The following is a 12,218-nucleotide window of genomic DNA, read 5'->3' on the forward strand; positions in this document are numbered from 1 at the left end:
TGATCTCTTTTTACTGGAGATTAGGAACATCATGCCCTCTAAGCCATTAATATATGTTTATATATATATATATATATATATATTCCTTGAATCAAATTGTTAGCTTCATTGTTACATGAGCTACGTAACTCAACAGCTGGAGTGATATTTTCAACTTGTCATCAGCCAACCAGCCAGCAGACTACAATCCAGGACATAAAAACAGAGAGAGCACATGCAAAAAGCATGAGAACAGATCCATCAATTGATCTTCATCTTAAGAAAGTTTGCAGCTGGGACTGGGACTACTATGTAATTGCATTTTGGAACTTTTCAGCATTGAAAATAAATGCAAAAAGAAAACAATTGTTTAGTCACAACACTTGAATGCTGAATAAATTATTGAAAATAATAACTACAATAATGAGAGGAAGCGTGACATTCAACAAGGAGTTGCTGATCACCACCACCATCTTGTGTCCTTATTACACGATATTCAAGGCTTGAGCTACTAATACTACCCTTGAGGAACAGGAAAGATTATTAATTTGAAAGGATGTGAGATCAATGAGCAGTTGTTGCTCAACAGTAAACATCAGAATCACACTTTTCAAATTCAAATTCTGCACAACAACCAAGTTACTAGAGAGGAAACATGACCCCTTCGTTGAGACTTCATGACTTCAAATAGCTTGATGCATCAATGTCACCTACCTTATTGCTTCTTAGCATGCCTTAGGTAGAAAGCTTTTATTCTCCCCAGGCCTTCTTCAAGAAATGATGGCTCAATGGCAAATGTTATGCGGAGCCAATTCTTTAGTCCTACAGCCACCCCTGCAAACAAAGGACATTATTAGATGTCAGTGATTTATTTGCAATTTCGCAAGTAAGATGCCAAAATCAAAAACCCAAGAAGTATACTCCTTAAGGTACATTAAAATAAGATTGTGACAAAACACATTCAGTAAGGACACTGAACCCAATGATTTGAATACTGTAGTCTCAGTAAAATTTTCCATTCCCAATTGTCATGTCTATTAAATTTGGAAGCACTGAGATAGTGCCAAAACTAGTGAAACTGCCGTTGTTACCATGACTACCACAATTCATAACCACCATTTCTTTTTGAAATACCCTCCAGCTGAAGCGATTTTGTATGCAAAAAATGTCCAAATTAGTCAAAATCCAAACATCTTAGTTCCAATTCAGTTTTGTTTTAGAATTTCATATGTAAGACCCTAAATGTATTTTTATTAAATGCTATGCAGAACGTCAATATTTGAAGAGAAGCACAATTTTTATCAAGAGGTTGAACAAATAAAAAAATTGAAAAATTGAACAGACATCTAACTAGACTAAAGATCAAACTACAACATTGTAAATTGTCATAGAAAACAAAGAAAGGCATATGATTCAAATGTCATTCCTGTTAATTATGAGAAATGAGTTGGGAACAATTCTCTTCTGTAGTCACTGGTTTAAAATCATATCTTCAGTTATTCTTTTGCTTTTGATGTCGTTAAAATAGCCCCAAAACAATCATTTGAGGATTACCTTGTCAGAGCTCTAGGATGCAATTCATTCGAAACCAACAATAGAATCACACAAGAAATGAAGTGCTCTTAAATTCTACACTCTCTTGAAACTGGAAGATTAAGATATCTAGAACAACATACCACAGGAAATAAAAGCCCAACTGAAAATGTGCGACGAGGAGGATGAAAGAAGTTAAAAACTTCAGATCACTGAAATGTGACAACAACAACCACCACATCTAGAATTTTCGCACTGTCACAATTATAGAATAGTTCAATCTCTTCCCCTGTTGCATGCCTACAAATATTATGGATTTATGTACTTGCTATAACAAAACAATGCAAGTCTCCATTCAATAAACTATCTGTTAGGGTTTTCAGTCTACAAACTAAGTATGCTTTGATGCATTAAAGTTTAATAAACACATACAATTCCAACGAGTAAGAATGAAGTCTCATAAAATTTTAGCCCTTGCTCTTCACCATGCGGTTGTTGCCAAGTCAGCAAGATAAGGATCACAAATTTCAGAGTGTAATGCATCACAAGGCACAGAAATACTGATGGCATATTATTTTCTTTAACATTTAACTGACAGATAGAGAAATAAACAACAGATTTCACAAGTAGTTACACAGCTCATGAAGTTTACAAGCTAATATAAAAAAGAGTGCTAAAAAAATGTTAGCATTGAACTAGCTTTAGGAGCTTAATTTGTTTGCTTCTTACCTGGTAGAACAATCACAGACTCCTCCTTTGCCAGCTTGAAAGAGAAGTCAATATCATCTTTAATGTCTTCCAGGACTGACAGATTTAGTTTCACCTAAAATAAAAGCACCAATTGTCGTAACAGACATATTTGACCCACCCAATTTGAATCACAAATCATTATCAAATTTTCTACATCCTTACCATTACAAACATAGATCCTTCAGGTTTGCTTGGGCAAGAAATGCAAGGGATCTCTTTAATTCCATAATAGCAAATGTCTGCAGCTTCTCTCAGTACATTAACAATTTTGGAAAAGAAATCATCTTTCGTTTTCTCAAGGATTTGAGGAATTGCACCCTGATAATGTAAAAACCTCAAAAATCATATCTCCAGAAGGAAAGCAATCAAACTAGAATGACTAGACGGTGTGCTCAATCTCTTCCAGTAAAGTGTAAGCTTTAGAAAAATAAAGATGAAATACAACTGCCAATGGTATTAATAAATCAGTGAAACAGATAAAGCACAATACAAATTCTTGGATGAATTTTATTTGTATAATATAAATCAAACTAAATTATGGAAACAATGTAGTTGACAGAATACATCAGAGACAATGTAAATTGCCCACCATGACGAATCACAAAAAATTAAAAATAAATAAGTAAATAGTGTATTTGTAAATGTATATTTCTTCCTATTTCTTTTTTTTGGCCAATGACAGAAACAATAAATAATTTAAATAAAAAGTTAACCATAAGGAATTCAGCAGTGGATAATTTGATAAGAAATGAATCATGACCATAGCTTTGCTCTGTTACATGAGCCATTAAAAGGCAAAGTACTCAAGATTTTCAACCAACTTATAACCTCTATGGACGTGTTTTGTGATGCATGCTTTAACAATTTCTTTTCTTTTCTTTTTTTTTTTTTTTTTTTGGGGGGGGGGGGGACTATAAGGAGTTTATGTTTTTGTAATACACATTATTCTTATGCCATATCCTTACTGCTACCTACTTCAACTCTCCAATGGAAAATTCTTGATTTGATTCGTCTAACATTTCCGGGCTTCAGCAGTAACACAAGATTAGAACTTCTTTGTTGTATGTATTTTTTATCAGCACATCTTAGCTGTATCTTTTGAATTCTAATAGTATTGAAATTTCAATTCTTAGTGTCTATTATTCAGAAAAAGCATTTTGAACAACAAACCTGAATGAAAGTTGCCGGGTCAGCGGAAATATTTAGAAAGCCCTTAATGCAGTCAACTATCTGGAAAGAAGAAAATAGACATAAGTTTCATGTGAAACATCAAGGGAATCATGGTAAATTTGAAACAGAGCATCAGTAAGAAGCATCAATATCATTTCACTTGCCTTACATATAGTAAGCACAGTACAAACAGAATTTTGATAAGAAAATTTCAAATGAAAAAAGGCAGCTCATCATCTTCCTTGTCATTTGAAAACAGTACACCACCCAATACCAATAAATATACCAATTTTCCCTGCTTTAATCCCATTTTTAAAATCAATGTTTTATTTAAATTTCCTTGGAGAGAGGAAACATTACTTCAATAGGCAACTAGTATACTATAGATTGTATTTCTGGACATCCTGAACCAATTGATTAAATAATCATAAATTGATTTGTCATTGCTTTATTTTCAAATTGCCTTACACTCTAAGCATCTATTTTTTGAATTGGTAACATAGGATCCTACTATATGATCCATCTTCAATTTTCAATCCTAGTAAGCTAGTTATGACAATATACATTTGGGGACTAAATTGGGTGTACTTTTTAGTTAGGGATATACCACATTAAGATTTCTAAAATGTACTTCAAATGCTATTTTATATGAAGTTTCAATGTCCACTGCCACTAGGTTATATAAAATAATGAAAGAACTAAGGAATAAAAACCAGCAATCTTAAGAAAAGATCAGTGGTCAGTCAACCACACCATCACAGAAGGACCACCTGCAAATATCAAAACCTGTATTGTTTCCTTGGCACAATATTCATGTTGGATTAGGTGGCATGGTAGTCATAACAGATGTAAAATACAGCTTTGCTAGGTTTTTGTTTTTTTAGGAACAATACCACTTCATTTTAGAAAGACTCAAAGACTAGAATTTCCTCACAACTTTACCACATTCAATGAGAAAATAAAAAAGCAACAGCTTGTTGGTAACAACTTCAAGTACCAAGCCTCAAATTGGATAATAGAAAATTTTCTATGCCACTGTAACGTAGAATGTAATTTACAATGCCTCTGGAAAGCCAAACATCTAGTAAGAATTCCTTCTCTTTGTGTTGTTAGAGCAGATTTTTTTTTGGCTGATCAAATAAACAACAATACAATTCTGCCATAACATTACACAACACAAAGAGAAGGAATTCTTTCTTGAGTAACTTACTACAGCTTAATTTTTTATCAAAATTTTTTGTTGCACTCTAAGAAAGCCGATCAGAAGCAACACTACAACTTTTCATGTTGAATAACCCCCCTTGAATTTGATGACTTCAATAATAATTTTTCTCAGAATGTGTTTTTAAATCAAATGGCCAATACTCGTCACATTGAGTTAATTTGTTCTATACTTGTTGGACTAAATAAGGGGGACACTACTATGGCATGAGAAAACATGCAAGGGGAGGGAGGGAGAGAGGGAGAGGGAGATAGAGAGAGAGAGAACCCCATATTTTGCAAGGATGCCATTGGGATCATTTGTGACAAGCCAACCAAGTCGCCAACCTGGAACAATCCACCTCTTGGATATAGACCCAACTGTAATAACAGGTGCAATTGATCCAAAGACTCCCATGGGCACGAATGGGTTACTCCCAAAAGTAAGATGATCATAAACTTCATCAGCAATCACTAATATTCCAAGCTTTCTTGCAGTCTTAGCAACCTAAGAAAGTAGACCATCAACGACCAACATTACAACCAAAAACCATGATATTACTAGCATACACATTTCTAACTTTACAAAATTAAACACACACCTGCTTTAAATGTTGGTATGTAAAGACATTCCCACAAGGATTGCCAGGATTAATAATAGCCATAGCGACAGTATTTTCATCTGCTAGAGCTTCAACTGCATCAAGATCTACCTCCCAACCTTTCTCTGGAAGAAGATCATAGTGGCGGACTTCAAGATGGCTAAATGCAGCACGGGCTTCATAGAGTGGGAAGCCTGGTCTTGGGAGCAGAATGTTTGCATTTGGACGAGCAAGAACTGTTAACATAACTTCAATTGCTTGTGTACATCCAATTGTCAAATAAACATCGTCTGGTGACAACTTGTATGGAAGATCTTTTGAGAGGTACTCTGCTATGGCCCTATTTAAAAATAAAGGTGTAAGAATGAAACGGATTGGTTTCCATGAGAAAGAACATTTCTCTTTTTTTACTTTTTCATTTCTATTTTATAACATGAATGATTTTTCGTTCTTCATACATTTTTTTTTTCTTTTTTTTTTGGGTGTGTGTGGAGTGGAAACTCCCTTGAAGTTGGGATTTGCCTTTGATGGATTAAGACGGTTTTCGGAATGTTTCTTGAGATGGACACAGAAAAGGAATGCAAATACACTTTGGGCATCAAAAATTTAGTGAATCACAAATTTACAATGGACCATAAATATGTTTTGTAATTTGAAGCATTTTCTTTTATTAGTTTTTCAGTAATTTCAAGAAATTTGATTCCATGTGGTAGGATTGAGCACATACTTTCCCCTCCAAAGTCAGTACATATATTAGCAACCAACTTATAATAAAATGCTCAGTGGACTGTTCAACATGTACCAGATGTTTGAAGCAGTAAGCAAATAAAGAGATTTCAAATTAATTTTGTCTAATAACCGTTAATTGCTGAGTGTACAAGGAAAGTGAAATTTCAAAAAGACAGTAGAGAGTGCAATTATATTGGACACATATGGCTAAGAGAATGTAATGTCAATTATACAAAATGACCTAGTATGTTGAGAGGGAGGTTTATGACCTAACAATGGGCCGAGCTGATTTGGGCTGGAGTCAGGGTCCTTGCTGATTAATAATAATATTATTCATTTTTTTGTGCTAGTATAATTCAAAATTTAAAATTTTATAATAACATTTTTCAATAAAAAGTTACATATGTTTTTACCCTCCGAAGTTCAAATTCTAGATCCATCCCGAGAGAGAGGGTATTAAGGGTGCAACTCGGGCGGGTTCTGACGGATTGAGAGGTTGTCTAAATCCAGCACAAGTGGTGCTGAGAGCTATCAAGATTATCTGCTCAAGCCCGATCCGAGTTAAATCCGAATTACACATAAATTTTAATTTATTTTATTTTAGTTTTTAGTGCAACTAAGTTAATTAAATTTGTTAAAATTAGACTTTATTTATATTTTTTTATAAAATTATTAATAACATTAAAATAAATAATTTATATAATATAAGAGATACCACCATAATCGTTTCAGACCTTTAAACAAAAAAGTCATCCTAGTAGGTTTCAGACCTTTAAACAAAAAAGTCATCCTAGTATATTTATTGCTTTTTCAAAGAGGAAAAAAAAAAAAGTACTTCTAAGAATAATCATTAAGTTTTCATGTACAATAATAACTAACACATATATCATATATGTATAGAGATGTATACCTGTAAATTTCAACTAATATTTATGAACATTGTTTTGCCAAAAAATAAGCATGTACATGCTATCCATTTGTGGATTAGAACATCCACAATGAATGTGTTAAGCAGTGTTTTAGTGTCAGTCACTAAATTTTAACTAGTTGAAAATCACTTTGGGTGTTGCAATGGAGCTGTTAATGAAGGCTCAAATTAGTGTCAGATGTTAGCAAAGCTGCTAATTACACCCAGCGTTTTAGCCAGCGAGGGAGAGAGAGGGGGGGACGTGGGAAAGTGGCGTGGGAAAGTCCGGCCGGATGTCTTTCCGAACGTCTGGACCGTTTAAGTAAAAAAAAAAAATTTGCAATCACTTGCACTCTCCATCAGTGTTTCCTCCTCTACAACGCACCATCAACACAACCATTGCCACAACCCCAAGTTTGGTTTCAAGCTTGAATCTTTGAAAACCCATTATAGAAATCCCAATATCCATTTCAAAAAAACAAAAAAAATCATTCTTTCTTGGTTATTTAAGATCTTTGGTTTGTTGGGTGGTTGTGGGGTTTGATTTTAGATAATAGGAATGCAACACAACAACTTGCAGGGAAAGGGTGTGTTGGAAGTTGGGGGTTTTGGTTCTGAATCAAAGTGGAAGAGAGAAAGAAATTTTGCTAGCAATGAATCCATCTTTGTGCTGGAAAGAGAAAGAAGAAAGAGAAAGAGAGAGAGGACAGATATATTATATATAATATATTTATATATCACTTAACACACTTCTTAACACATTCATTATATCACCACTCACTCTTTAAAATTAACAAACTCTTAACACACCTTAACACACATTTTTAAGTCTCACTTTTATTATTTTTTATCATAAGATACACTTTCATAAATAATTTTAACACATCTACTATAGATGCTCTTAGTTACTATTGCCTATGATTTTAGCTTCAGTGATTGGACAGAAACATTTTACAGGCTATGGTTTATGGCAGCAATGGTTGATAAGAAAGCTAGGTAGTGTAGTGAGGAAATGAGATAGGTGGTTGGTTGGCACCAGTTAGAATGGTGGTGAGTTAGCCTTGGTTGGTAAGTGATTTTTTTAATTAAAAAATTAAAAAAATTAAAAAAATTAAAAATTCATATTAAAAAGTTTAAAATTTTATTTTATTTTTTAAATTTTTTATACATCTTTTTGTAAAAAGTCAAAAATCATCTCAAACATACTATTTTTTTTTACATTACATTTTAGCTAAAAAATAAAAAAATTATTAAAAAAACTTATTCCCAAACGAAGCCGAATGATTGACTAGTGGTTGTACATAACCGATTGAAATTGAAAACGAAGTGTAGAGTCGTCAAAGATCAAAAAAATTAAATCGGTTGCCGACGATGTGGGATGTTGAGTGATTGAGCAGTTGATAAACTGCCAGATCTCTCACCCCCACAAGGACCATTGAAAATTGGTTCCATCCTTAATTTTTATACAATACTTTTAGGACATGTTTGATTGGAAGGATTAAAACATGGGATTAGGATTATTAATCCGTGGGCCCAATCATCCCATGTTTGTTTTGACATTTTGGTTTAGGACTATTAATCCAATGGATAATTAATCTAACAAATTTGTAGGATTATTAATAATGGGGTAGGGTAGGATAGTTAATACCACACTAATTTAATAGGATTATTAATACCTCACTATTAGTATTGTGAATCAAACATGACGTTAAGGTTCAAAAACCTTGGTCTAATAATCTTGAGATTATAGGTTCAAGTTATGAGGCAACTATCTTGTACATTATGCTAAAGATTAGGTGTGTACTCAATTTTTCCCTTACTAAATACACATTAATATGTACTAATTAGGTGTTGTTATTTTTTTTTTACTTTCAAAATTCAAAATTCAAAAAAAAAAAAAAAAAAAAAAAAATATTGGGCGGAGCCTAAAATATGGAAGCGGTTCAGTGGTATAGATTATTGCATACAGTAATAAATAGTTACACCATAAAATCATCAAATAGAAAAAATGATATATATGTGTAAGTGATAGATCAGAGAATATCTGAGAGAGTTGTTCTAAATGTTTTGTTGAGTCTATTTAAAGTTAAAAAATTAAACCAACTTTTCAAACTCATGGTGGGTTTGGCAAGGAGATTTGGGTGAGTTAGTTGCTAAAATAGCTACAAAAAATAAAATAAATTATTTTAGTCATAAAAAACAAAATATCAAATCCAACCCATAATTATTACAATCCTCTTTCGCAAAAAAAGTCAAAAAGTCAAAAAACTCTTCCCAAACCAGGCTAAAATAGCCAAAAAAACTAAAAAGTCAACCCACTTCTCAAACGAAGGCTCAATAATATAACAATTAAAATATTTATAATGCAACTCTCTCTCTCTCTCATATCTTCGTTAATCATCAACTAATCATCTCACTTTTTATCTAAGACTACCTATATTTAAAGGAAATGGCCGGAAGCTGCTACAGCACAGGAAAGGCTGCGACCTGACATGTGTTGTCTTTTGGTCTAAAAATTGGATTGTAATCCTCCATTTCAAAATTGTAAAGAAGGATCTCCATTGAATTATTTAAAAGTTTGTAATAATTCTTTTTAAATTTAAAATATTAATTCTTAAATCATGTAATGGAGTTGAGAAGATCTCAATCTTAAAACGTGAGTTTATATAATATTTTTCTTTCCTATTTTAATAAACTATAATATCATTGTGTATGAAAAATAAATATAAATTTTAGAATAAATTACCACCACTCAATCAAATATCACTTTGCCTCCGTTTGGGAAGTGGGTTGGCTTTTTGGCTTTTTGGCTTTTTTGGCTATTTTAGCCTGGGCTAAAAAACTTGGTTTGGGAAGGGCTTTTTGGCTTTTTGGCTTTTTTGACTTTTTTTGTGAGAGAAGAGTGTAATGATTATGGGTTGGATGTGATGTTTTGTTTGTTGTGGCTAAAATAGTCTATTTTGTCTTTTGTGGCTATTTTAGCCCCAACCTTGCTTGCCAAACGGACCCTTTAACCTTTTTCATTTAATTTGTATATTTTCATCCGTTAATCAAATGTCACTTTAATCTTTGATCATTTAGAGATCGTTTGAGAAGGGCTCAAAGTCAGTCACCTTTCACATTTTTTATTCATAAAAAAATAAAATAGATCAAAAAAATTAAAAAATTAATTTTTTACCAACTTTTTAAAATAATATTTGTATAATTTAACCTTAAAAACATCACTTCAACCCATCAAAAATGCATGAATTCAACTAGTATTTTAATATTCTTTAATAGTAGTTGAAAGTTGTCGGTGCAAAGTCGAGTCAGCCACCATCAGAAAAGACAGAATATTCTAAAATACATTCACCTTGTTTGGTTACCATTTTTTAAAAATACTTTTCAAAGATTCTATTTTTTTAATTTTTATGTTTTTTTATTTTTATTGATTTTTTTAATATTTTAAATAATTTTTTAAATTTTTAAACATACCTAACATAAATATACCTAAAAAATAAAAAAAATTGAAAAAAACCTTTTAAAAATTCACTAAGTACCAAAAATAAAATAAAATAATACGAAAATTCAGTATATTTTTTATCTTTTTATGTATTTATTAATTTTTTAAAATATTATTTCACAAATTTTTTACTTTTTAGATACATTTAAGTAAGGTGCATCTAAAAAAGTAAAAAAAAATATATTTAAAATTTAAAAAATATTCACTAAAAACAAAAAAACACAAAAATAAAAAAACCTAATTTTTAAAAAACTTAATCTAAAAAACTCAAACCAAACACACTGAATAATATGAACCCAAATATTTAAGGATACCATAACATTGACCATATAATATGATTATTATTATTATAAAAAATGTTTAATAGTCTGAATTTTTGTGACTTGAATGTGTCAAAATAATATCATTTTATATTTAAAACCACGTTGTTTTGTGTGTTTCGAATCATTCATTATTGTATTATTATATATTACATTGTGTCGTTGTGTGTGTATTGACGCCTAAAAAAGAAAACTAAGAAAGATACATACCTTCGAGCCGGAAGAATACCGACGGTAGGAGAATAACCGTTGAATTTGGCGGATCGGACGGCGTCGGCGATGGCGTCCTCGGCGAAAGGAGTGGTACGAAAGCAGGGAAAAGCAGAGGGGTCGCCGTGGCCGAGAGGAATGATGGGCCTAGGGTCTGCTTTGTCGATGTTTTCCATAACCTCGTTCAGAATTCCTCTAATGGTGATCGCCGACGCCTTGCTCAGCCCTTTGTTCCCTTGGAAACCCCATCTCACCGCCGTCGATGATCCGTTCTCCATCTTCTCTCTCTCTCTCTGTGTATGTGTGTGTGCGCGTGTGTGTGTGTATGAGAGAGAAAGAGAAAGAGAAAGAGAAAGAGAGAGAGAGAAGGGTTTGTGTGAAGGAGACACGCAGAGAGAGCCAAATAAATAGAGGTGATGATGTGTGATGTCAGAAACAGCTCTTCAGCTCAGCTCACCCACTTGGGAAAAAATCTCCAACGGCTATTCCGTATATCAGGAGAGAAGTTATTGGTTGACCGTGCTACCGTCAGGTGGTCCTGCTACGGTTGGGTGTGCCCGACGGTCTTATGATTGACGTAGCTTACGATTTTGTGTTAAATAATCAAAAAAATACAAGTATATGATGATTTGTAATTGATAAAAACGTGATACTTCTGTACCAGCCAATAATTTTTCATATGAGGAAGCGAAGGAAGTAGAACCAAAATCAATCAAGTACTCTTATATTGTGCCAAACTTTGACACGTCAGACTACACAAAATGTCAAAACTCAATTTGGAAAAATTATTTAATAATTTCATAATATTATACAATTATATTCTAAATCAATCATCAATTACTTAGTTCTCATATTATTTTTCATTTTTAATATACATCATGAGTCTTTATCCCTTTCTACTAATCAAAACCTTATAGAATGCCACATGTCTATATTTCAAAAATACTCAATAATCACCCATCAATTTGAAATTTTTTATTAAAGTCAGGTTTAAGCTAAAGAGTTATACTAGAGACCTCAAATGAATTACCAAATCTCTCACATAAGTGTAGGACCCACACAAACTATATGCGTAGGTCTCACACTCATATAAAAGATTTAGTGAAAATTTTGATAATTCATTTGGATCTATGACATTTACCTAAGCTAAATGCATGCATTCCCTCTAGTTTTACTCAGCCAAATCAATAATGCTATGGTTATTTACATTCCTACTCACAACTCTACCGAAAGCTTACATGGCATCCATATCACTTTACTAGGCCCACTCTCATAAACAAAAAAATTAAAAAAAAAAAAAATACGAATCACAAGAA

At 32.5% G+C, this 12,218-nt stretch overlaps 1 protein-coding gene across 1 annotated transcript; it reads right to left on the reverse strand.

Moving 5' to 3' along the window:
• Window positions 1-348: 348 nt before the first annotated feature.
• LOC114307352 (putative aminotransferase TAT2) lies at window positions 349-11,600 on the reverse strand. The gene is made up of 7 exons (XM_082878889.1): window positions 10,903-11,600; window positions 5,235-5,574; window positions 4,922-5,140; window positions 3,433-3,492; window positions 2,425-2,580; window positions 2,242-2,335; window positions 349-813 (listed from the first exon to the last, which is right to left on the reverse strand). Exons 1-7 carry the CDS (start codon window positions 11,178-11,180, stop codon window positions 695-697), a joined length of 1,266 nt encoding a protein of 421 aa, XP_082735015.1. The 5' UTR covers window positions 11,181-11,600; the 3' UTR covers window positions 349-694.
• Between the last annotated feature and the right edge of the window lie 618 nt (window positions 11,601-12,218).

This window comes from Camellia sinensis, chromosome 7 (genome assembly GCF_055761805.1).
Source record: "Camellia sinensis isolate YWXY chromosome 7, ASM5576180v1, whole genome shotgun sequence".
In the NCBI taxonomy this organism is placed as follows: Eukaryota; Viridiplantae; Streptophyta; class Magnoliopsida; order Ericales; family Theaceae; genus Camellia; species Camellia sinensis.